Source organism: Macaca mulatta, chromosome 20 (genome assembly GCF_049350105.2).
Source record: "Macaca mulatta isolate MMU2019108-1 chromosome 20, T2T-MMU8v2.0, whole genome shotgun sequence".
Taxonomy (NCBI): domain Eukaryota; kingdom Metazoa; phylum Chordata; class Mammalia; order Primates; family Cercopithecidae; genus Macaca; species Macaca mulatta.
Genome location: NC_133425.1, coordinates 2,626,322 through 2,651,458, shown reverse-complemented (window position 1 = coordinate 2,651,458; position 25,137 = coordinate 2,626,322). Strand labels below are relative to the sequence as shown.

The 25,137-nt window shown below is 59.0% G+C and overlaps 2 protein-coding genes across 26 annotated transcripts in view; one reads left to right on the top strand and one right to left on the bottom strand.

Moving 5' to 3' along the window:
• The window catches only part of CCDC154 (coiled-coil domain containing 154), a 30,857-nt gene extending 9,944 nt beyond the window's left edge, over positions 1-20,913 (top strand). The window contains exons 1-18 of one of the 25 annotated variants that reach the window (XM_015125277.3): positions 1,927-2,321; positions 10,760-11,031; positions 11,362-11,578; positions 11,685-11,874; positions 12,079-12,119; positions 12,401-12,496; positions 12,844-12,967; positions 16,149-16,250; positions 16,332-16,460; positions 16,538-16,656; positions 17,051-17,177; positions 17,274-17,411; positions 18,370-18,489; positions 18,636-18,712; positions 19,047-19,164; positions 19,936-20,022; positions 20,260-20,444; positions 20,587-20,738. In XM_015125277.3, coding sequence (XP_014980763.3) covers positions 11,025-11,031; positions 11,362-11,578; positions 11,685-11,874; positions 12,079-12,119; positions 12,401-12,496; positions 12,844-12,967; positions 16,149-16,250; positions 16,332-16,460; positions 16,538-16,656; positions 17,051-17,177; positions 17,274-17,411; positions 18,370-18,489; positions 18,636-18,712; positions 19,047-19,164; positions 19,936-20,022; positions 20,260-20,444; positions 20,587-20,713 — 2,004 coding nt within the window. In that variant the 5' untranslated portion in view covers positions 1,927-2,321; positions 10,760-11,024 and the 3' untranslated portion in view covers positions 20,714-20,738. Of the gene's footprint in view, positions 1-1,921; positions 2,322-10,759; positions 11,032-11,361; positions 11,579-11,684; positions 11,875-12,078; positions 12,120-12,400; positions 12,497-12,843; positions 12,968-16,148; positions 16,461-16,537; positions 16,657-17,050; positions 17,178-17,273; positions 17,412-18,369; positions 18,490-18,635; positions 18,713-19,046; positions 19,165-19,935; positions 20,023-20,259 lie in introns of those variants that run through there. The other 24 variants (XM_028840687.2, XM_077985135.1, XM_015125275.3 and 21 more) reach the window with 24 other exon arrangements.
• Positions 20,671-23,672, bottom strand: PERCC1 (proline and glutamate rich with coiled coil 1). Its single transcript, XM_028840690.2, has 2 exons — positions 23,599-23,672; positions 20,671-22,227 (listed from the first exon to the last, which is right to left on the bottom strand). Exon 2 carries the CDS (start codon positions 22,178-22,180, stop codon positions 21,326-21,328), a length of 855 nt encoding a protein of 284 aa, XP_028696523.2. The 5' UTR covers positions 22,181-22,227; positions 23,599-23,672; the 3' UTR covers positions 20,671-21,325.
• Between the last annotated feature and the right edge of the window lie 1,465 nt (positions 23,673-25,137).

Below are 25,137 nucleotides of genomic sequence, written 5' to 3'. Positions count from 1 at the left end.
CTTACTCCTCATATCGTGGGGTGTGCCTCACCCCCCTGCGATGTGGATCGTAAGAGCCAGGGGGTGATATATTTATCTCCCCTCACTAGAGCTCTGGAGGGCAAGAATCCGAGTGCCACAATACAGGGTGCAGGGCAGGCCTAAAATATTTATGGGAAGGATGGGAGCCAGACTATGCTGGACTGCTTTAAATATCAGTGAAAGGACTTTCCAGTCTAACCAAAAGACAACAGAGTATTAAGTTTTCTTGCACAGAGCAATGGCTTGCAGAATACAGTGTGCCATAAAAATGCACCTGGTCATTGTCTGAAGTTGGATGGGAATGTGGCGAAACCAGTTAGGAAGTTGCTGGGGTGACCCTGACCATGGAGAGCAAGAACTACATTGAAAAGGCATTGCAGGCCGGGCGCGGTGGCTCAAGCCTGTAATCCCAGCACTTTGGGAGGCCGAGACGGGTGGATCACGAGGTCAGGAGATCGAGACCATCCTGGCTAACACAGTGAAACCCCGTCTCTACTAAAAAATACAAAAAAACTAGCCGGGCGAGGTGGCGGGCGCCTGTAGTCCCAGCTACTCGGGAGGCTGAGGCAGGAGAATGGCCTGAACCCGGGAGGCGGAGCTTGCAGTGAGCCGAGATCCGGCCACTGCACTCCAGCAAGAGGGACAGAGTGAGACTCCGTCTCAAAAAAAAAAAAAAAAAAAAAAGGCATTGCAAAGAAAACAGGCTGGGTTCCGTGGCTCTCGCCTGTAATCCCAGCACTTTGGGAGGCCAAAGCTGGCGGATCACGAGGTCAAGAGATTGAGACCATCCTAGCCAACATGGTGAAATCCCGTCTGTACTAAAAATACAAAAATCAGCTGGGCGTGGTGTCGTTCGTCTGTAGTCTCAGCTACTCAGGAGGCTGAGGCAGGAGAATCGCTTGAACCTGGGAGGCGGAGGTTGTGGTGAGTCGAGATCGCGCCATTGCACTCCAGCCTGGGCGACAGAGTGAGACTCCGTCTCAAAAAAAAAAAAAAAAAAAAGAAAGTACAAACAAAAGCTGAGATTTGCTGAGTTCCTGCTACGTGCTAGCCAATGCCAACAACAAAGTGGATCAACAAGGTGGCCTGGAATCATCCTCACTTCTGTTAAGTGGCTGGGGGTAGGAGTGGGGGAGTGTCACACATCCGCAAACGGTAACGCTGAACTTCCAAAGTAGGTCCATCGGGCTCTCAGGACCCGCGGCTGTCCCGGGCCTCAGTTGCCTCAATTAGTCTGAGGCTAACTTCCTGCTTGCACCGCAGGGTGAGGATACTTTCCTGTGCGGAGACCTCAGCTCCTCAATGTACAGAGAAGGGCCTTGCAGGGCCTAAGCAGTGGGGCTCAGGGACCCTTGATCAAGCTGCCAAACCTTGTCAGGGGCTTGGAAGGTCACCTAAGGGCGGAAGCGAGCGCGCTGTGGCCCCCCGGGACAGTGGGCAGGCGGCAGGGGGTCGCCGGCAGAGGCCAGAGCACCGCTGAGGCCGGAGCCGAAGCGGCTGAGTCATGGTGGGTCCAGCAACACCACTCATTTGGAGAAGCCCCGGGACGCCGGCGGCTCCAGCGTTACTGAGCTGTGACTTGGCGCCCGCACCTTCACTGCAGTCGGGAACCACTGGCAGTGATGGCGGTGACCGGAAGAGCTGAGTCAGCGCAGGCGGCGCGAACGACGCCGGGGGGCGGGGCCGACGCGCCCGCGGGGGCGGGGCCGACGCGCCCGCGGGGGCGGGGCCGACGCGCCCGCGGGGGCGGGGCCGACGCGCCCGCGGGGGCGGGGCCGACGCGCCCGCGGGGGCGGGGCCGACGCGCCCGCGGGGGCGGGGCCGACGCGCCCGCGGGGGCGGGGCCGACGCGCCCGCGGGGGCGGGGCCGACGCGCCCGCGGGGGCGGGGCCGACGCGCCCGCGGGGGCGGGGCCGACGCGCCCGCGGGGGCGGGGCCGACGCGCCCGGGCTCCAGGGCTCCGCGAACCGTCATGAACGCGACGTTGAAATCCCCGCCAAGTCGGCGGGGGCCGCATCGGGCTGGGTCTCCCGGATCCCGCCAGGGGATTGGAGTCTTGTAGCAGGACGAGCGGCAGACAGATCTCCTCAGACAGCGAGTTATAGAAGGAAGGGGTTTATTCGGCCGGGGCGTAGGGAAGACTTCAGTCTCAAGAGCCGGGCTCCCGGAGTGGGCAATTCCTGTCCCTTTTAAGGGCTCACACCTCTAAGGGGGTGCGTGTGAGAGGGTCGGGATTGAGCAAGCAGGGGGTACGTGACTGGGGGCTGCATGCACCGGTAATTAGATCGGAACGAAACAAGGTAGGGATTTTCACAGTGCATTTCTATACAATGTCTGTAATCTGTAGATAACAGAACCAATTAGGTCAGGGGTCGATCTTTAACTACCAGGCCCAGGGCGCGGCGCCGGGCTGTCTGCCTGTGGATTTCATTTCTGCCTTTTAGTTTTTTACCTCTTCTTTCTTTGGAGGCAGAAATTGGGCATAAGACAATATGAGGGGTGGTCTCCTCCCTTAGTATGAAGCTGAAATTTGAAATCTTGAAGTGGCCCCAAGCCACAAATACTACAAACAGGTTTCAGTGGGAATTAGGACCTTGTGAAAGGAGACAGCAGTGCCCCAGAGACTGGGTAGATTTTGAAGATCAAAGCCACTTGCCTAGGAACAAAAATGATTTGCCTGACTCAGTTCCAAAATGCAGTAAATAATAATTAAAGCGAAACACACATGCACTTTCTTTTTTTAATGCAAGAGCAAAACTTTTAAAATTCCAAAAAGAAAATACATCTTGGTTTCTGAGATTAATTTCGTCAAAAGAACATATCTTAGGACCCCAAAATCACTAAGCTAAAGGGAAAAGTCAAGCTGGGAACTGCTGTGGGAAAACCTGTCTCCCAATCTATTCAAAGTCACCCCTCTGCTCACTAAAATAAATGCGTATCTGATTGCCTCCTTTGGACAGGCTAATCAGAAACTCAAGAGGCTGGGTGTGGTGGCTCACGCCTGTAATCCCAGTACTTGGGGAAGCAGAGGCGGGCAGATCACTTGAGGTTAGGAGTTCCAAACCAGCCTGGCCAACATGACGAAACCCCGTCTCTACTAAAAACACAAAAATTAGCCAGGCATGGTGGCGGGCGCATGTAATCCCAGCTACTCGGGAGGCTGAGGCAGGAGAATTGCTTGAACGCGGGAGGCGGAGGTTGCAGTGAGCCGAGATGAGCCGGTGCGCTCCAGCCTGAGCAACAGAGCCAGACTCCGGGGCGCGGTGGCTCAAGCCTGTAATCCCAGCACTTAGGGAGGCCGAGGCGGGCGGATCACAAGGTCAGGAGATCGAGACCATCTTGGCTAACACGGTGAAACCCCGTCTCTACTAAAAAGAAATACAATAAACTAGCCGGGCGAGGTGGCGGGCGCCTGTAGTCCCAGCTACTCGGGGAGGCTGAGGCAGGAGAATGGCGTGAACCCGGGGGGCGGAGCTTGCAGTGAGCCGAGATCGCGCCACTGCACTCCAGCCTGGGGCACAGAGCAAGACTCCGTCTCAAAAAAAAAAAAAATAAAAAATAATAATAATAATAATAATAATAAATAATAATAAAGAAAATCCAGGCCGGGCGTGGTGGCTCATGCCTGTAATCCTAACACTTTGGGAGGCCGAGGCGGGTGGATCACCTGACGTCAGGAGTTCAAGACCAGCCTGGCAAATATGGAGAAACCCTGTCTCTACTAAAAATATAAAAATTAGCCGGGCGTGGTGGTGGGCACCTGTAATTCCAGCTGCTTGGGAGGCTGAGGCAGGAGAATCGCTTGAACCAGGGGCAGAGGTTGCAGTGAGCTGAAATCGGGCCACTTCACTCCAGCCTGGGTGAAAGAGGGAAACTCCGTATGAAGGAAGGGAAGGGAAAAGAAGGAAGGGCATGCTGGGCGTGGTGGCTCACGCCTGTAATCCCAGCACTTCAGAAGCCGACGCAGGTGGATCACGAGGTCAGGAGATCGAGACCATCCTGGCTAACACGGTGAAACCCTGTCTCTACTAAAAATACAAAACATTAGCCAGGTGTGGTGGTGGGCACCTGTAGACCCAGCTACTGGGGAGGCTGAGGCAGGAGAATGGCGTGAACCCGGGAGGCGGAGCTTACAGTGAGCCAAGATCACGCCACTGCACTCCAGCCTGGGCGACAGGGCGAGACTCTGCCTCAAAAAAATAAATAAATAAAAATGAAAAGAGAGAGAGAGAGGGAGGGAGGAAGGAAAGAAAGCAAGCTCAAAAGAATGCAACTGTTTGTCTCCTATCTACCCATGACCTGGGAAGTCCCCATTTCCAGACCAAACCCATGTTGATCTTTTTTTTTTTTTTTTTTTTTTTTGAGACGGAGTCTCGCTCTGCCGCCCAGGCTGGAGTGCAGTGGCCGGATCTCAGCTCACTGCAAGCTCCGCCTCCCGGGTTTACGCCATTCTCCTGCCTCAGCCTCCCGAGTAGCTGGGACTACAGGCGCCTGCCACCTCGCCCGGCTAGTTTTTTTTGTATTTTTTAGTAGAGACGGGGTTTCACCCTGTTAGCCAGGATGGTCTCGATCTCCCGACCTCGTGATCCGCCCGTCTCGGCCTCCCAAAGTGCTGGGATTACAGGCTTGAGCCACCGCGCCCGGCCGCAATGTTGATCTTATATATGTTGATTGATGTCTCATGTCTCCCTAAAATGTAGAAAACCAAACTGTGCTCTGACCACCTTGGGCACATGTCCTCAGGATGTCCTCAGGATGTCCTCAGGGCACGCATCCTCAACCTTGGCAAAATAAACTTTTTAAATTAACTGAGACCTCCCTCAGATTTTCGGGATTCACAAGTTTTAACAGGATGAGAGTTTTGCAGAGGGAACTTTACATAGGTCCTTGAAACTTGCTCAGAGGTACCAGGACTCAGTAGTTCATCTATCTCTCTAGTTTCTCCCTACTTCCACACTACTGAGGCCAGAACTCATTTTTGTATAATAGTGCTTAATTAGGCTGGACACAGTGGCTCACGCCTGTAATCCCAGTTGCTGGGGAGGCTGAGGCAGGAGAATTGCTTGAACCCCCCTCAGGAGGTGGAGGTTGCAGTGAGCCGAGATCGCGCCATTACACTCCAGCCTGGGCAACGAGAGCGAAACTCCATCTCAAAAATAATAATAATGCTTAATTGATTTTGTTCAGGTTTCTTTTTTAGACGAAAAACAACTCTATTATAGAATTTTCTTGGGGGGGAACACAATTGCAGTCGCCAAACCAGAAACCAAAATTACTTTTGCTTCTTTTCCTACATTTTGTTCACATGAAGAGGTTTTGGTTTTTGTTTTGTTTTGTTTTGTTTTGAGATAGTGTCTCACACTGTCGCCCAGGCTGAAGTGCAGTGGCTCGCTGTGGGCTCACTGCAAGCTCTGCCTCCTGGGTTCAAGTGATTCTCTCACCTCAGCCTCCTGAATAGCTGGGATTACAGGTGCCTGCCACCACGCCCAAATAATTTTTGTATTTTTAGTAGAGACGGGACTTTGCCATGTTGGCCAGGCTGGTCTCGAACTCTTGACCTCAAGTGATCAGCCCGCCTCAACCTCCCAAAGTGCTGGGATTACAGGCGTGAGCCACTGTGCCTGGCCTCAAAGTGTGAGTCTTTCTCAATCATATCAGTGATTAAATGGAGAAAACAAAACAAAACAATGGATAATGGTGGAAATGAATGTAATGCCACAGATTTTTTTTTCTTTTTTATTTTTTGTTTTGAGATGGAGTCTAGATGTTGCCCAGGCTGGAGTGAAGTGGCACGATCTTGGCTCACTACAACCTCCGCCTCCCAGGTTCAAGCAATTCCCCTGCCTCGGCCTCCCAAGTAGCTGAGATTACAGGCATATGCCACCACGCCCAGCTAATTTTTGTATTTTTAGTAGAGGTGGGGTTTCACTGTGTTGGTCAGGCTGGTCTCGAACTCCTGACCTTATGATCCACCCGCCTCGGCCTCCCAAAATGCTGGGATTACAAACGTAAGCCACCACGCCTGGCCTATCACAAATTTTTTTGTCTTGGGCAACAGAACTGAGGATGAGAGGGAGAAGAAAACAGTCAAGAAGCTATTCCTTTTCTTTTTTTTCTTTTTTTGAGATGGAGTCTCGCTCTGTCGCCCAGGCTGGAGTGCAGTGGCCGGATCTCAGCTCACTGCAAGCTCCGCCTCCCGGGTTCACGCCATTCTCCTGCCTCAGCCTCCCGAGTAGCTGGGACTACAGGCGCCCACCACCTCGCCCGGCTAGTTTTTTGTATTTTTTTAGTAGAGACGGGGTTTCACCGTGTTAGCCAGGATGGTCTCGATCTCCCGACCTCGTGATCCGCCCGTCTCGGCCTCCCAAAGTGCTGGGATTACAGGCTTGAGCCACCGTGCCCGGCCTATTCCTTTTCATCTGAAAGTTCTTATGCACTTCTTTGTAACCACGTGCATATGTTTCTTTTGTGTTGTGTTGTTTTGTTTTGGATGTGTGGTCTGAGTGCTTGCTTTTGAGTCAGGGGGCTTGACAGTTCTTCAAACTGAAAACTAAGAGTGGCAGATCTGGTTCTGGTATAACACACGCTAGAATTTTGCTATTTCATTGTTTTCTCTCAGGCATCGTTTTCGATGGCTGCTGTTCATTCATCCATTCAGCTCATACTTGTTCAGGGGCTTTTATGTGCCAGGCACTATGCTAAGGTCCTGAAGATGTCCTTCAAACAGCCAGCCAAAATTTGGAACATGTTTTGTGCCAGCTACATAGAGTGTGTTTTTGTTAAAGACTTCTATTACTGTGGGCCTTTGTTCTTGTTGCTCGTCAATCTTGGGATGATCTAATAGCATGTAGCTTTCTTTGCAACAGAGCTGGACCCAGAACATTCCATTCTGGACTCCAGGGTCCTGCACATGTGAAATAGAGATAGGACTGACTTTGAGCACTGTGATAAGTAATTCTCTTCCGTTCATAGCACTTTCCTGGAGCTATGCCCTTAAAAAATGTCACACCAGGCCGGGCGCGGTGGCTCAAGCCTGTAATCCCAGCACTTTGGGAGGCCGAGACAGGCGGATCACGAGGTCAGGAGATTGAGACCATCCTGGCTGACATGGTGAAACCCCGTCTCTACTAAAAAATACAAAAAACTAGCCGGGCGAGGTGGCGGGCGCCTGTAGTCCCAGCTACTCGGGAGGCTGAGGCAGGAGAATGGCGTGAACCCGGGAGGCGGAGCTTGCAGTGAGCCGAGATCTGGCCACTGCACTCCAGCCTGGGTGACAGAGCGAGACTCCGTCTCAAAAAAAAAAAAAAAAAAAAAAGAAAGAAAATGTCACACCAAAGGGTCCCGTGGACACTTTGCTGCAGAAATTATTTGATTTAAATCAATTCAATTTAAAATCGTGTATTGAGTGCCTACTACTTATAAGCATGGGGTAGGAATGGGAGATGAGCCAAAGATGAAAATAACCCAGACCCTGCAGCTCATCCTTTTTTGAGAGTCTTACATCTTCCTAAAGACTGATCCAGATACATCTCTTTTTAAAATATTTTATAGTTCTCATTGGCTTTCAGATTTTTTTCATTAAAAAAAAAAAAAACCCACTGCATTTTAACTGAGTACCAGACACTGTGCTAGGGGTTGGTTATACCATTTCAGAAAATTACATTATTGATGGCAATGGTGTTGGTAGTATTTGAGTCACCTGCACAACATGCATGTATCAATCAGAATCTGCAGCTGTAACAGTCATGATTTTGCTATGTATAGTTGCTAGCAACTGACTACTGCTTTATTTATTTATTTATTTATTTATTTTTTGAGACAGAGTCTCGCTCTGTACCCCAGGCTGGAGTGCAGTGGCACAATCTCGGCTTACTGCAACCTCTGCCTCCTGGGCTCAAGCCATCCTCCCATGTCAGCTTCCTGTGTTGCTGGGACTACAGGTGCATGCCACCACACCTGGAGAATTTTTGTATTTTTTTGCAGAGATGGTGTTTCGCCATGTTACCCACGCTGGTCTTGAACTCCTGAGCTCGAGTGATCTGCTTGCCTTGACCTTCCAAAGTGCTGGGATTGCAGACGTGAGCCACTGTGCAATTATGTATTGAAATATGTTATTATAAATAACCTTTTTATGTCTTCTTTGTATTACAGTTAGCGCACAATATTGATTTTCTTAAATATATGTGTGTAGGCCGGGCGCGGTGGCTCACGCCTGTAATCCCAGCACTTTGGGAGGCCGAGGCGGGAGGATCACGAGGTCAGGAGATCGAGACCATCCTAGCAAACACGGTGAAACCCTGTCTCTACTAAAAATACAAAAAAATTAGCCGGGCGTGGTGGCGGGCGCCTGTAGTCCCAGCTTCTAGGGAGGCTGAGGCAGGAGAATGGTGTGAACCCGGGAGGCAGCAGAGCTTGCAGTGAGTGGAGATCGCACCACTGCACTCCAGCCTGGGCGACAGAGCGAGACTCCGTCTCAAAAAAAAAAAAAAATGTATATATATGTGTGTGTGTGTCTGTGTGTGTGTGTGTAGTTAGTTTGACTGTATTATCTATGGATCTCATTTAATAATAGTACAGAGGAGATTACAAAAAGAACTACTAGCCTACTCAAATACATCTGAATGACTGATCTGGCAATTTTTGCCATCAGTGTGAAACCCCAGGCTTATTCTTATTTGGTACAGCTCAGATCAGACCAAGTTGCTTTACTTCGTATTCCCAGTATTGGAGCAAGCATCTTCCATTCCCACAGCCCCATCTCAGGTCATCTTGTTCTATAACTATAGGACTCTGTCACCTTTGACACATCTAATTGACCTAAGGGAGTCTATTCATTTTCTGTCCAATTGCCCAAGACAGTTGTTGCAGACAGGCCCGGTGGGTCACACTTGTAATCCCAGCACTTTGGGAGGCCAAGGCAGGCGGATCAACTAAGGTCAGAAGTTCAAGACCAGCCTGGCCAAAACCTGATGAAACCCTGTCTCTACTAAAAATACAAAAATTTAGCCGGGCATGGTGGTGGGTGCCTGTAATCCCAGCCACTCAGGAGGCTAAAGTAGGCAGGAGAATCACTTGAACCTGGGAAGCGGACGCTGCAGTGAGCCAAGATAGTGCCATTGCACTCTAGCCTGGGCAACAGAGCGAGACTCCATCTCTAAATAAATAAATAAATGGAAAAAAAAAAAGAAGTCCAAAGAGACCAAGATGGAAGTTATAGCTTTAAATTTAAGCTTTCTGTTTCCCAAGTGAGTATAGCAAATCCTACTTTTACCATTTATTCCCAGACTCGTGTATTCTAACCATTTTGAATACATATCAGCATTAGTTCAGCACATAAATATATCATGGAGGACAGTACCAGAAACCCACAGGGGATGATCTCCAACCTGATGGCTATGGTGAACCTTTAATAGGCCACTCCAATTCTGTTAGCAATAGCTTTAGATGATGGGGAATGTGAAAAGACCAGTGGATTTTATGGCCATGCTCTCTGTTGTACTTTCGTTGCCATAAAAAGAGTCCCTGTTCTGAGCAACATTGTGTGGGATACTACGATGACTTTTTTTTTTTTTTAAAGACAAACTCTCTCTGTCACCTAGGCTAGAGTGCAGTGGTAAAAACAGGGCTCACTGCAGCCTCAACCTCCTGGGCTCAAGCAATCCTCCTGAGTAGCTAGGACCACCTGCTCAGGCCACCACACTCAGCTAATTTTATTTTATTTATTTATTTATTTATTTTGAAACGAAGTTTCACACTTGTCGCCCAGGCTGTAGAGCAGTGGTACGATCTCGGCTCACTGCAATCTCTGCCTCCTGGGCTCAAGAGATTCTCCAGCCTCAGCCTCTGGAGTAGCTGGGATTACAGGCACTCGCCACCATGCCCAGCTAATTTTTATATTTTTAGTAGAGGCGAAATTTTGCCATGTTGGCCAGGCTAATTTCAAACTTCTGACCTCAGGTGATCCGCCCACCTTGGCCTCCCAAAGTCCTGGGATTACAGGCATGAGCCACCATGTCCGGCCAACTCAGCTAATTTTTTTTTTTTTTTGAGACAGGGTCTCACTCTGTCACCCAGGCTGGAGTGCAGTGGGGCAATCTCAGCTCACTGCAACCTCTGCCTCCGGGTTCAAGCGATCCTACTGCCTCAGGCCTCCTGAGTAGCTGGGACTACAGGCGTGAGCCACCACGCCCGGCTAGTTTTGCATTTTTTTTAGTAGAGACGGGTTTCACCAAGTTGGCCAGGCTGGTTCTGCCCTCCTGACCTGAAGTGATCCCCCGCACCCGGCCCCAGGGCCCTGATTAACCAGACAAAGCACTCAACACTGGAAGTGAAATCTCAGCCCATTTATCCCTCCATCCAGAGTGAATGAATAAATAAATACACTATTCTTTTTTTTTTTTTTTTTTTTGAGACGGAGTCTCGCTCTGTCGCCCAGGCTGGAGTGCAGTGGCCGGATCTCAGCTCACTGCAAGCTCCGCCTCCTGGGTTCACGCCATTCTCCTGCCTCAGCCTCCCAAGTAGCTGGGACTACAGGCGCCCGCCACCTCGCTCGGCTAGTTTTTTGTACTTTTTAGTAGAGACGGGGTTTCACCGTGTTAGCCAGGATGGTCTCGATCTCCTGACCTCGTGATCCACCCGTCTCGGCCTCCCAAAGGGCTGGGATTACAGGCTTGAGCCACCGCGCCCGGCCATAAATACACTATTCTCAACTCCACTCACTGGCAGAATTTTCCTTTAGTGCTGTCTTTTAGGGGCTCCCCCGAGGAGAGCTGTGGTACAGCACCGTCCTTTTTGGTGCCAATGTATTATCTGACCCTCTGGGAACCACGGTCCCCGGGAAGGCAGCCAGACGACGGCAGCAGCTCATCCCTCAAGGCCCAGAGCTTTCACGGGACTTCCTCTGGCCCCTGACCCCTCCAGCCTGTGCCCAGCTCTGGGCAACCTCAGAGGCCCCAGGCCCAGGCCACAGCCGCGGGCAGAGTGGCCGGTGCAGCCCAGCAGCCATGTCAGGTGAGCCGGAGCTGAGGGCGGAGTGGAGGAGCCGGCCCGGGGAGGGGCCTGCCACAGGTGTGAGGGTGGGGACCGCTCTGCTTCTGACCCCGGGCTCCCACAAGCTGGCCAGGTGGGGTGCTGCGTGTTTCTGCCGCCCAGTGCTGTGTGTCTTCAGGCAGGGCCCTGGACTTGTCTGAGCCAAGCCCCTCTGGATCCTGTGTGACTCAGGGAGACGTGTTGAGCTCTGGGTGGTGGGCAAGGGTCCTGCAGGGGTTTGGGGCCCCGTTCCCGTAAGCTCCAGTGGGAGCTGGACCCCAAGGGGCGAACTCCCAAGACGCCTCCTTGCAGAGCCGGCCGACATTGGCCCCTCAGGGGCGTCGGGCCCTTCCCAGCTGAGCGCCATCACCCTGGAAGACCTGGGGCTCCTCCTGGCAGGAGACCTGACCAGCCCCGAGACCTTGAGCCTGGAGGAGCTCTCGGAGAGGTGTGAGTCCAGCCACCCGCCATCCACGGCCTCTGTCCCTGAGCAGGACACCGCCAAACGCTGGAACCAGCTGGAGCAGTGGTGAGCCCTGCGGGGGACGCTGGGGCGGGAGGACCACACCGCCGCCGCCTCAGCCTCTGTCTCCACGGCGGTCACCGCCAGACTCGCCCACTCTCGCCCTGGCCAGGGCGGTGGAGCTGCAGGCCGAGGTGGCGTGCCTGCGGGAGCACAAGCAGCGCTGTGAGCGCACCACACGGAGCCTGCTGCGGGAGCTGCTCCAGGTGCGGGCCCGCGTGCAGCTACAGGGCTCAGAGCTGAGGCAGCTGCAGCAGGAGGTGCGGCCGGCAGCCCAGGCCCCTGAGAAGGAGGCGCCGGAGGTGAGCGGCTCCCTCACCCGCAGGTCCAGCTGCCCCTTTCCTGGGTGTTGGGGGCAGCTGCTTCTGGGCCTGGAGCCCAGCTCACCCCTGCTGTCCAGGCCCAGAGCTCCCAGGGGCCAGTGGTGCCAGAGCTGGGTGGACTCCAGGGGCAGGTGCCAGACCCGGGCCTAGGTCCAGCCCACAGCCTCCTCTTCCTCCTCGCAGTTCTCTGGTCTCCAGAACCAGATGCAGGCCCTGGACAAAAGGTACCTCCCACACACGCAGGGGACAGGCCCGGGGCGGGGGGGCGGCGGGGGGAAAGCAGTGGCAGGTGCGTTGGGGGATCCACATCTCCCGCGGGTGTCGCTGGAGTAAGGGATACACATCCAGGTCCAGCTAGAAAGGGCCGGGTTTGTACGTGCCTGGGCGGCCCTCAGAGGCCCAGGAAAGCCGTGGGAGGTGGCCGCAGGGGCCCCTTGGCCAGACCCACAGCCCCCAGAGGCTGCTCAGCCCCTGGGCCTCTCGGGAGTGGCTTGTTGTGTCCCAGGCTGGTGGAGGTCCGGGAAGCCTTGACTCAGCTCAGGAGGAGGCAGGCGCAGCAGGAGGCAGAGAGAAGGGGCGCCGAGCAGGAGGCCGGCCTCAGGTGGGCGCCCACCGCCCGCGGCTGCTCTGGAGCTTGCCTGGGGTCGTTTGAGAGTCCCTGGCCGAGCCAAGACACGGGTCTCCCTGCTGTGTGTCCTTGTGACCCAGCGGGGCACCCACCCTCAGTGCCGAGTGTGCTGGGAGCCTGGGCCCGCTGCGGACCCTCCGTGAGGAAGAGACTCACAGCAGCCCTTCCCCACCACCAGTGCTGTGTTTCTCGTTCCTCTGTTTTCCTGGGGGCAGGGGGTGGGGGTCGTACACCTCCTGCCTGGCCAGCCTGTGGGTCAGCCTCACCCTGCTGGGTCCTCCGGCCAGCTGGGCTGGTGTGACTGCAGCCGGTTTCTCTAGGCTGGCCAAGCTGACCGACTTGCTGCAGCAGGAGGAGCAGGGCCGGGAGGTGGCCTGCGGCGCCCTGCAGAAGAACCAGGAGGACAGCAGCCGGAGGGTGGACCTGGAGGTGGCCAGGATGCAGGTACCACCAGGCCCAGCCTTCGGTGGGGGCCGCCCAGAGGGCCGAGGAGGACACCCCAACCATCACGGCCGTGTCCATTGAAATCAGCTACAGCTGTAGACGATTTAAAACTCAGTTCCTCAGCCATACGTGCCCCATTTCAAAAGCTCAGGCCAGTCGGGCGCAGTGGCTCACGCCTGTAATCCCAGCACTTTGGGAGGCCAAGACAGGCAGATCACAAGGTCAAGAGTTCAAGGACCAGCCTGGCCAACGTGGCAAAACACCATCTCTACTAAAAATACAAAAAATTAGCCGGGCGTGCTGGCGGGCGCCTGTAGTCCCAGCTACTCGGGAAGGCTGAGGCAGGAGGATCGCTTGAACCCAGGAGGAGGAGGTTGCAGTAAGCTGAGATCACACCACTGCATTCCAGCCTGGTGACAGAGCGAGACTCCATTTCAAAAAACAAAACAAAACAAAAAAACAAAAGCTCAGGCCATGTGCAGTGGCACACGCCTGTAATCCCAGCACTTTGGCAGGCCGAGGCAGGAGGGTCACTTGTGCCTGGGAAGTCAAGACCAGCCTGGGCAACACAGCAAGACCCCATCTCAAAAAATAAAAAGCTGAGTCGCCACGTGGGGCCGGCAGCTGCGCATCTGGCTGTCCTTCATCCCAGGAAGCTGCTTGTGTCCTGCCGCCTCCACCCCTCCCCACACAGCCGGCGCCCGCCTGGATCAACAGATCGCCCGCAGCCCTGAAGCCCCTTCCACGGCCACTTTCAGGCTCCACCTTTCCCTGCACGCAAAGCAGAGTTCGCGTTCCTTGACACGAGTTCCTAGAACCCGGGGTCCCAACCATGGGGCCGGAGCGGCTCCTCCTCCCGCTGTGGCCTCAGCAGGGGCCTCCGCTACAGGTGGGGAGGGGACCGGGCAGCCGCACATTTCAGCAACTCAGGTCTGAGCTCCACAAATAGAGACCGGGGACTGCAGCCAGCTCCCGTGCGCATCAGGCAGTACGCTGGGTGCGGGGCCAGGACTGCCGGGACGCCCCAGCAGTCGCCCACATAGCTCTGCTACCTGGAGCTGGCAGCCTCCCTCTCACTGCCCTTTGGGAAGTTATTGAGTGGGTGTGTGGGGCAGGCAGAGGTGCTGGGCTGAGGATTCCCAAGGTGCCAGGTGTGGGGGAGCTGCCGCTCACGAGGGCGTCTGCCTTTCCCTGAGCCTGGGTGTCTGAGTGTTCTCTAGGGCCAGAGGCAGAGGGCCAGAGTCAGGCCGACCCTCGTTTCTGGTTTTGAGACGGGGTATTGCCTGGTTGCTCAGGCTGGAGTGCAGTGCTACGATCACAGCTCACTGCAGCCTCAGCCCCCCAGGTTCAAGTGACCCTCCTGCCTCAGCCTTCCAAGTTGCTAGGACTGCGGGTGCATGCCACCATACCCAGCTAATTTTTTTTTTTTTCTTTTGAGACAGAGTCTCGCTCTCTCGCCTAGGCTGGAGCGCAGTGGCGCGATCTCGGCTCACTGCAAGCTCCGCCTCCCAGGATCACGCCATTCTCCTGCCTCAGCCTCCCAAGTAGCTGGGACTACAGGTGCCTGACACCACACCTGGTTAATTTTTTGTATTTTTAGTAGAGATGGGTTTTCACCGTGTTAGCCAGGATGGTCTCGAGCTCCTGACTTTGTGATCTGCCCGCCTCGGCCTCCCAAAGTGCTGGGATTACAGGCGTGAACCACGGCGCCTGGCCCGCCTGGCTAATTTTTTGATGTTTTGTAGAGACCAGGTCTCACTGTGTTGCCCAGGATGGTCTCAAACTCCTAGGCTCAAGTGATCCTCCTGCCTCAGCCTCCCAAAAAGTTTTCTTTTCTTTTCTTTTTCGAGACGGAGTCTCGCTCTGCCGCCCAGGCTGGAGTGCAGTGGCGCTGTCTCAGCTTACTGTAAGCTCCACCTCCTGGGTTCATGCCATTCTCCTGCCTCAGCCTCCCGAGTAGCTGGGACTACAGGTGCCCACCACCATGCCCGGCTAATTTTTTTATATTTTTAGTAGAGACAGGGTTTCCCCATGTTAGCCAGGATGGTCTCGATCTCCTGACCTCATGATCTGCTTGCCTCAGCCTCCCAAAGTGTTGGGATTTCAGACGTGAGCCACCGCGCCTGGCCTTTTTTTTAATTTATTTTTTTCCCGGACAGTCTCGCTCTGTCGCCCAGGTTGGAGTACAGTGGCCTGATCTCAGCTCACTGCAACCTCCATCTCCCAGGTTCAAGTGATTCTCCTGCCTCAGCCTCCAGAGTAGCTGGGATTACAGACAGCTATCCATGTCTGGTTAATTTTTGTAGTTTTAGTAGATACAGGGTTTCACCATGTTGGCCAGGCTGGTGTTGAACTCCTGACCTCAGGTGATCCACCCACGTAGGCCTCCCAAAGTGCTGGGATTACAGGTGTGAGTCATTGTGCCAGCCACTGCTTGTTTTTGTAAATAAAGTTTTATTGGCACACAGGAACATTTTTTACATGTTGTCAGTGTCTCCTGTGGGGGCTGTAACCGCCGTGCTGAGAGGGTTACAACAGAGATCCCACGAGGGTGGAACTTGTACCATCTGGCTTTTTACAGAAAAATATCTACTCTAAGGTGGCTTCCGGGGGGCAGGAGGCCAGCAGGGGCTCGACCAGAGAGGAAGCTTCCCGGGAGGCGCCTCTCCGTGGCTGACGAAGGCCTGTGCCGCCTGCCTGCCCTTTGGGTGTATGAGACGCAGGGACTGGGTCGGCTGCACCTCCCCTCTCCCCTCACCTTCAGACCCTCAGTGCAGCAGGAAAGCAGCTGTTGGGGTGGAGACAAGGCCCCGAGGCTCTGCCCAGCTTGCCTGGCTCCCTGTGCATGGGGACACCCGTGTGACATCCCTGCTTCCCTGTCGGGGCCTGGTGGTGGCTGGGGGGCCTTCCCTGGGCGGCATCGGTGGTGGGTGCCAAGTGTGTGTGGTCCCCACGTGAGCGTGGCCTTCCAGTGCTTCACGAACCCAAGCCTGGTCGGTCGTCTGGGTACAGAGCGGTGCTGCCCGCCCTGGCTTTCTCCTGGCTGAGGGTGTGGTGGGCCTGGCTCTGCTGGGCTCGGGGACAGCAGGGGACCCCAACTCTGATGGAGACCACAGGCAGGAGGGGGACGGGCTGCGTGTCCAGCAGAGGCTGCACACGGGACAATGTGCCTCCGCCCCAGGCCCAGGTGACCAAGCTCGGCGAAGAGGTGAGCCTACGCTTCCTGAAGAGGGAGGCCAAGCTGTGTGGCTTCCTGCAGAAGAGCTTCCTGGCCCTGGAGAAGGTGGGAGCCTGCCCGCGGCCGGCCTGCCCCGCCCCACTTTCCAGACGCAGACCTGCGGCTGACCGTGGGGTCTCGCCACAGAGAATGAAGGCCTCGGAGAGCTCGCGGCTGAGGCTGGAGGGCAGCCTGCGGGGCGAGCTGGAGAGCCGGTGGGAGAAGCTTCGGGGGCTGATGGAGGAGCGCCTGCGGGCCCTGCAGGGGCAGCATGAGGTGGGGCCGGCCGGGCGGCGGACAGGTGGGGCCGGGGCTGGGGTGTGGGTCTCAGGGCGGCCTCCACCCCTTGGCAGGAGAGCCACCTCCTGGAGCAGTGCCAGGGCCTGGATGCAGCCGTGGCCCAGCTGACCAAGTTCGTGCAGCAGAACCAGGCATCGCTGAACCGCGTCCTGCTGGCTGAGGCGAAGGCCTGGTGGGTGTCCTGGGGCCTCAGGTGCTGTCAGGTGGGGAGACCCCCAAGTCCCACTCAGGAGGGGGCCGCGGTGGCCGACTCAGCAGGGAATGACCTTGCCTCCCCCCAGCAGAGTGCTTGACCCCGAGGGCTGCAGCCGGACAGTGCGGCTCCTCCTCCCTCCCGTGCTCCCGTGGGGCCTCCCATCCCTCACCTAGCCTGCTCTCCCTGGGGCATTCGGCTGTGGCCATGGGGAGTGAACCCCTGTCGTGGTGGCACTGTGACCGCACCCCATCTTCCGATCCCAGGGTCTCCTGGGAGGTTCCGGAGCCTGCAGCCAAGCTTCCCTCCCTAGCCCAGGGCTGAGGGGTGGGCAGGCTCTGCTGAGGGCATCTATGTGTCCCCCAACCCCTAGGGATGCCAAGGGGCGCCTGGAGGAGAGCCGGGCCGGGGAGCTGGCTGCCTATGTGCAGGAGAACCTGGAGGCCGCACAGCTGGCCCGCGAGCTGGCCCGGCAGGAGATGCATGGCGAGCTGGTGCTGGTGAGGGGGTAGCGCAACACGTCCCCAACGGGGTCCCCCATGCACACAGGATGGGCGCTCACCCAGGCCTCCCCACACCCACCTGTCCCCCTTCAGCTCCGAGAGAAAAACCGGGCTCTGGAGGCATCGGTGGCGCAGCTGGCCGGGCAGTTAAAGGAGCTGAGTGGCCGCCTCCCGGCTCTGAGCAGCCGGCTGGATCTGCAGGAGCAGATGCTGGGCCTCAGGCTGTCTGAGGTGCGCCAGGCAGCAGAGGGCAGGCAGGGCTATGGGGAGTCCCCACCCCACCGGCTCTCAGCCCACCACTGTCCCCAGGGGAGAGGCTGGACAGGCCAGTCCCAAGCCTCCCATCACCCAGCGACTGTCCCTCGGGCCCGGGAGACCCCGAGTCCCAGAGATTCCCGTGTGGGGCGGGACGGCCGCTGAGCAGCCTCGGCCCACGGCCCAGCCATGCGGGCAGCCACAGAGGGGCAGACAGGCGGCCTCCGCCCCTCCTGCTCTTGTTCACTTTGTAACAGCTCTGTTGAAACGGACTCACTCCCCACACGGTTCACCCGCGAACGCGTACGGTTCCGTGAGTTCCGTGTGTCCATTCACAGTTTCAGAGCATTCCTCCGCCAGAAAGAACCCCAGCACTGTCCGTCCGCCGTCATTCCCATCCCCACTTCCCCTGGCGACTGCCGGGTCCCTGCCTGTCTCGGGGGTGCCTGTTCTGGACGTTTCCAGGAAACGTCACCATGTACCGCGCGGCCGCTGCGGCGGTAACACCCGCGGGCATCCCGTTTCCCGCTCCTCGGGGCCTCGTGCACAGAGCTTCGCCCTCCCACCACCGCGTAATGTGCATCGCGTGGACACCGCTCCCGGGTTCCCGCTCATCCCCTGACGCATGCGTGCTGCGTCAGACACCCTGCGTCCCGGGGCTGGATCCCACTGGGGCCTGCCCTGCCTCCCTCGGGCACCTGTGTGGTTGGAACAGCCCCCACGGGCCCTCGGCTGCCCAGGCCCTGCCTGGCATGTGTGTCTCCAGAGCGTGCTTGGCCAGGCCACCCCGGCTGCCTGCAGGCCTGTGCACAAATGTCTCAGAGTCAGAAGTGGGGGTGAGGGCCGCCTGCCCCCAGAGCTCCCCATGTCTGTCCATCCATCCGTCTGTCCTCCCTCTCTGGGCTCTGTCCCTCACTGGGCATCTGTATCCCAGGCAAAGACCGAATGGGAAGGTGCAGAGAGGAAGTCTCTGGAGGACCTGGCCAGGTGGCAGAAGGAGGTCGTCGCGCACCTGCGGGGGGTGCGGGAGAAGGTGGATGGCCTCCCCCAGCAGGTGGGTGAAGGCACAGCCAGACTCGGTGTACTTTGGCGCGGGACCCTCCCCCACCGCGCCCGTCCTCTCGCCTCCTCCCTCTCGCTGTGTGGGCGCCGAGGCCAAGGCTGGTCCTAGACTGTGCCCGCTCCCGGCTCTGTGCTCAGATAGAGGGCGTCTCGGACAAGTGCCTGCTCCACAAGAGTGATTCGGACCTCAGGATTTCCGCCGAAGGCAAGGCCAGGTATAGCCTCCGGGGCCCTGGGAGAGGGGCAGGGGCTCTGCTGACCATCACTGGGCGGGGCCAGTCCCCACGCTGCTCTCCACAAGCTCCCTGGTGTCATGACAGATCCGTTCCCCCTGAGCCTGGGCCTGGCCCAGCACTGAGCTCACCCTGCCACCCTGGGGCAGCCTCTGAGAACTCTCCCTCTACCACCTTCCCTCCTGGAGGGGTGACAGAGCTGAGCCCCCTCGAGCCTCCTTAACCCTGTGGTGGCTGTGGGAGTAGCCTGTGTCCCCGGTCCTGGCCCTACCCCCGAGCACACCCCACAGCCAGCCCCAGCCTCTGGTGCCCGCAGGGAGTTCGAGGTTGGGGCCCTGCGGCAGGAGCTGGCCACGCTGCTGTCGTCCGTGCAGCTGCTGAAGGAAGACAGCCCTGGGCGGAAGATCGCGGAGATGCAGGGCAAGCTGGCCACGGTAGTCCTGGGTCTGCCCGCACCCAGCTGGGAGAGAGGGGGAGCCGTTGGGTTCAGACGGGGCAGCCGTGCAGAGAGGCAGGACCCCCGGCCTAGGGGGCGTTTTCCAGCCGGCAGGAGACGCTCAGAAAACCACCTGTGAGAGGCCAGGCGCGGTCGGTGGCTTATACCCATAACCCCAGCGCTTCGGGAGGCCAAGGCGGGCGGATCACCTGAGGTCGGGAGTTTGAGACCAGCCTGACCAACACAGAGAAACCCCGTCTCTACTAAAAACACAAAAACTAGCCGGGCGTGGTGGCGGCGCCTGTAGTCCCAGCTACTTGGGAGACTGAGGCAGGAGAATCGCTCGAACCCAGAAGGTGGAGGTTGCGGTGAGCCGAGATCGCACCATTGCACTCCAGCCTGGGTGACGAGAGCGAAACTCTCTCAAAAACAAAAAACAAACCCAGTTGCCTTGGGCCACCCCAGCTTGTCTCAGCCTCTGGAAGTTCTAAGCGGAGGCACTTTGCCTGGAGCCCCCACACTGGGGCGTCCGTGTGCAGCCACGAGGGCTGAAGCAACCCTGAGCCCTGGCCAGGCCCCCGCAGGGCCACTCTCAGGCTGCCCCTTCCTCAGCGGAGCTTGTCCCAGGCCCTGTGGGGGTGGGGGGTGAGGACCAGCATCTCAGCGGGTGGCCCCTGCCCAAGCTGTAAGCGGATATGGGGGCACCCGTGGGGACAGCAGGATGCCAGCAGACTGGCCCTGTCTGTGGCTTAATTGGGGCCGTGTTTAGTTTCAGAACCAAATAATGAAGCTGGAAAACTGCGTCCAGGCCAGCAAGACCATCCAGAACCTCAGGTTCAACACTGAGGCCCGGCTGGTGAGAAGAGGCCCTGCCCGGCCGGCACCGCCCAGCTCCCACCCACTCCCCCGGCCCTGCCACCTCCCCGCTTGCCCTGCTGCAGGCACCAGTGTCCATCTGTCCAAGTGTCTGGCGATGGGCATGGTTTCCCTGAAGATAAATGACTTCCAGGCTCCCGGTGGGAGATAAACCCCGTTTGCCATCCCCTGCCCAGAGGTCTGGCTCCTGGGTGACACGGGCATCCCCGTCCCACAGCGCACACAGGAGATGGCCGCCCTGCGGGAGAGCGTGCTGCGGCTGCGCAGTCAGGAGAGCCCGCAGACGCCGCTGGGCAGCCGGAAGCTGCTCCCATCCCTGGCAAGGCTGCAAGTCTTCATCAAGGACACGGCGCCAAACGAGGTGGTACCCGTGAACTGCTGGGGCGTGTACCAGGCGGTGAGGTGGGCAGCAGGGATCCCGGCGCGGCCTCCTGGGCCTTTGGGTCCAAAGAGTCGGGGTTTGGGGCTGGGGGCCCGCGGGCAGCAGGTGGGCTGTGGGGGGTGGGGCAGGGGTGCAGGGGCCACGTGCCACATCTCCGGACAGGTGGCTGCGGTGGAAGGCGTCCCTCATAAAGCTCAGGGCCCCGCGGAGGCCAGGAGGGGTCCCAGAGAAGCCCCACAGCCAGGAGCAGGTGCAACAGCTCACACCCTCGCTCTTTATCCAGAAATAAACGAACCAGCCTTGTACTCATTAGAGCTGAGGTTCCCCGATGCGTGCCAGTGAACAGCCTCCCCAGGGCCTGGGGGGTGAGAGGGGTGGCGAGGCCCTGGGCAGTGGGGGTGCCCAAGGCTGGAGGGAGCCAGTCTCTTGAGCCCCACAACTCTCCCTGTCCTGCCCAAGCCCAGCCTGGCTTCAGGCTGTTGCTTTTCCTAGCACTTCAGCAGCCCCTCTCCTTCCCTGCCAGGCCCCCTAGGGCTGCCAGAGCCCCCCGGGGTGGAAGGGGCTGGGCTGGGGCCTGCCCAGAAGCACCTAGGCCTGCCCCCGCCAGGAGCCCCAGTGAGCTGCCCTGCCCGGGTCGTGAGGAGGACCCGGGGACGCTTCCTGGCCTGGGGCTCTCTGGCTCTGCCTCAGAGCCACTCCAGCCCAGCACCCTGCAGTGGGAGAACCTTCCAGCATCTGTGGAGGAGACAGCCCTTGTCTGCTGTCTCGGTCGGGCAGTGGGCCCCTCTTCCTGCCTCTCCAAGGAGGGACGGAGGAGGCTCTTCCCAGGAGGATGGGAGGAGAGTCCAGTGCCTCAGGGGCGGCCCCGCTGCCGCCAGCTGACTCCGACCCCAGTGCCTCGCTAGGCCTCGGCTGGCTGTGCCCCTTCCAGGGCTGGGGTTCCCCTGCCGGGCAGCTCAGGACAGGCCTCGGCTGACCAGCTGGCCAGCAGGTCGCTGAAGTCGGGCGTGCCAGGGTGCAGCAGGCCCAGGGGGCTAGGGGTCGGCTCCTTCCAGAAGGACGGGGGCAGCTTCCTCTGGGCCATGGGGGTGATGTGGCCGTACTTCCGCTCCAGCCTCAGGCTCCAGCTGGCCGCCGCCCTGGACCCCCAGTACTGCTGCAGCCCGTAGTCGAAGAGCTCGGCCAGGGGTCCCAGGGGCTGCGTCCTGTCCCCGCTGAGGCCCGGCCTGCGCACCTGCCCTTGGGAGACCCCGGGCTCCGGGGTGTGCTCGTCTTCCAGGGACCCGCCTCGGGCCAGACGCACCAGGTCCGCGTGGTAGAGCTCCCGGGCAGTGCTGCCGGCTGGGCGGCTGTCGGCGTACACGTCGCAGGCATCTGGGTCCTGCGCCTTGTCCTTGCGGCCAAAGTACCGCTGGATGTCGTCGCTGATGAGCTCTGAGAAGCGTAGCAGCTGCAGCGGCATCTCGGGGCTGCTGGGACCCTGAGGGGCTGCCTCCTCCGCGGCCTCTGCCCGGCCTGAGTTCGGGAGGATCTGGCTGCAGCCCTCCAGCCCCTCGCCCTCCTCCTCCCCCTCCTCCCCCTCCTCCCCCTCCTCCCCCTCCTCCCCCTCCTCCCCCTCCTCCCCCTCCCCCTCCTCCTCCTCCTCCTCTTCCTCCTCCGAAGTCTCCGGGGGCTCTGGATCTGAGGGCAGGAAGGGGTGGTGGCGCAGCAGGGGCAGCTGGAAGTCGCACAGGGTCCGGATCACACCGGCGGCCATCTCCGCACGTCCCACGCTTCTGGGGCCTCCGGGGCAGCAGGTTCCGGCTAGGGAGGGAGGCAGAGGAGCAGGTTCCCTGTCAGGCCTGGCCATGCCCCCGCCACCCTGGATTGCTGCACTCGGATCCCACCCATCTGTGGCCTCCCCCAGAGACGTTCCTCAGCTCCTGGGCTCCCCGTTGTGCTTGCCGAGGGCACGGATTGCCACCAGAGTGAGGCGTGGAGAGAGACGGGGTGGGCGCTGTGGCCGCATGGCCGTGGCATGAGGGGAATGGCTGGCCAGGGGCTGAGACCTGCTGGACGGCTGGCCCAGGATGGTCAGTGGGTGGGAGCAGTGGGGTCCTGTCATGGGGGGCAGTTGGGGACACAGGGACATTGTAGGGACACTAGAATTGTGGTCACTTGGGAGGGGAGGATGCTGGGTGGGAGAGGGCAGTCCCTGGGGACGGGGCTTGGAGAAGACAGGTAGGTGGGCAGGCACCCCCGCAGGCCAGGGCAGGGGGCTGGGGCTGCTGAGCCAGAGCTGGGCCCCAGGTCAGGCTGCTTTGAATCAGAACCATGGCTCTTGATCAAAGTGGAGGCGTCAGCCGTGACTGAGCCCAGAGCCGCAGCCCCTGCGGGGTTCTTCCGGGCCGTCACAGTCCCAAGGGAGCGGGAGGCAGCACCCCGGTGGCCCTAACTGGGGTGCCTCTGTGATGGTGAAGGCGGCTGGGGTGGGAGGTCCCTGGAGGGGTGGGAGGTCCCTGGAGGGGTGGGCTCCAGGGGCCACTGCACTTGGCCAGGATGACTCAAGGGAGGTATCTGGATCAGGGGCCTGGCAGGAGGGTGTCTGGGCGGGGACTGTGGGGTGCAGCTCTCTTCTGGGCTAGCCGCCAGGTAGAGCCCACCACACAGACAAGGGCTACTCAACCCCTCCTCATGGGTGTCCCTGGGGCCAGGTAGCCTGAACCCATCTTGTCCAGAGCCTGCGGCCAGAGGGCGGAGGGAGGGAGTCGGCTGCAGGGAGGGGGAGGCTGCGGGAGCGGGAAGGGCTGCGGGGAGCATCCACCGCACTGAGACAGGCGTTCCTCGGGGTCAGGATGTCTCCCGCTGGCTGTCCAGAAGGCGAGCTGCGAGGCCCCCCGACCTGGCCGGCCCAGCTGTGGTTCTGATCTCACTCAAGTGCTGGGGTCCCCATCACAGGAGACGTCCAGTGTCCTGAGTGCTGGACTTTGGGGCTGACTGCTCACGGACAGCCCAGACGCAGGTGCCCTCCCATGGCCGTCTGCCCGGATGCCGGCCCAGCCCTGGGCCAGCAGGACTCTCCCGGGGTGGGTGGTCCCCGCAGAGCCCTGGGCAGAAGGACTCACAGACTCCCCAAGTCCCCAGTGCTGTGGTGGTCCCCAGCAGCGCCCACCTCCCCCAGGCCCTGGCTCCTACCTGGCCGGGGCCACAGCTCTCGATCCACAGGCACACCCTCCACCTGGACACGAGCATTTATAGCTGCGCTCTGCAGCCGCCAGGAGCTGGCAAATATTTGGCAACAGCATTGTCATCGCAGACTGGGCAAATAGAGCCCGTTTGCTTTAGCGCCCGGCAACCAGGGCCCCGAGGGGGGAGCACACCCCCGGCCTCACCTGCACGCAGCCTGCCCGGGGACCGTGGAGTGTTTGTGCGGGCGCAGCTGGCTCGCCCCCGGGCCCCGGGACCCTTATCTCTGCTGCTGACTGGGGCCCGGACCCAGCCTTGTCAAATAGGCGGAAAATTAAATTTCATGCTATTTTGAGTTCTGGAGTAGGCCTCTCTAGAGGGCATCCTGCCTTCGCAGCCCGCGGGGTGAACAGTGCTCCCGGCCACAGGAGGACCCTGGGGAAGGGGGAGGGAAAGGGAGCGAGGTCCCAGGGACCCCCCAGCCAGGGCCCGACACCTGCCCAGCTCCCCTGGCCATCGGGACCTCCTGGACAACCGTGACCATCTCCACTGGCCCAGTGGTTACCGGGACGCCTCTGCGCCGCCGCCGTCCACCTGCCCAGAGCTCAGAGGGGTTTGCAATTGATCGTTAATGGAGGAACCCCCTGCTTCCCCAGGCTTTTTCCCGGGGGCCTTCCTTCCTCAGTTGCAGCCACCCCTGGGGTGGGAATGGGGGGCTGGGAACCCTCCCCTCACCTACTGCTCCCAGGAAAGCCTCCCCCAGAAGTGTTCCCAAGGGCTTCTGCTGTTCCCACCGACTCCCTGGCTCCTCCTGGGTGGCCCCAGCTGGTCCGCTGTGCCGCCATGTTAGCTTCCTGCGACTGCTGTGGCCATGACCACAACCCCGGCGGCCTGGAGCACAGGGCGGGAGGCCGGAGGTCGGGTCCAGGGTCCCCAGGAGTGGCTCCTTGCCTCGTGGTTGTGTCTCCCCAGGCTCTACCTCTGCCCTCCTACGGGGACCCCGTTCCTGGATTTAGGGCCCACGCCCACCCTTTGTGCCCTCAGCTTCACCAGTTACACCTGCAGGGCCCCCATTTCCAAATGAGGTCCCACTGGGAGACTCAGGGTGGATAGCATTGTGGGGACGTGGCTCAGGCCGCACAGGCACCGCCCACATGTGACTGTCCCTGACCTTGGCGTTTGCCAGGTGTGCCCCTGCTTGGCACCATGCTCCCCGGAGCAGCCCCCAGTGGCCCAAGTTGGGAGGACTCCACAGTGTCCTTCCCAGGGACTCCGGCTCTGAGGATGGGACAGCAGCCCCAGCCTGGCCTTGGCCCCAACACTCCCTGTCCCGAGCCCCCAGCTCCTTGGCCTTCAACTTCCAGGGGCCAGGACGGTTCTGGACGCCACCCCCCACCCTAGTCCTCACCCCTACGCTCCAGGCATCCCCCAATCAGGTGGTAGACCAGCCCCTCTCACCTAGTGGCATCCAATACACAGGGATTTGGACACGGGCCCAGCCCTTTGCTGTACCTGGGGACCTCTGACTGACCTGCCCAGATTTCTCGG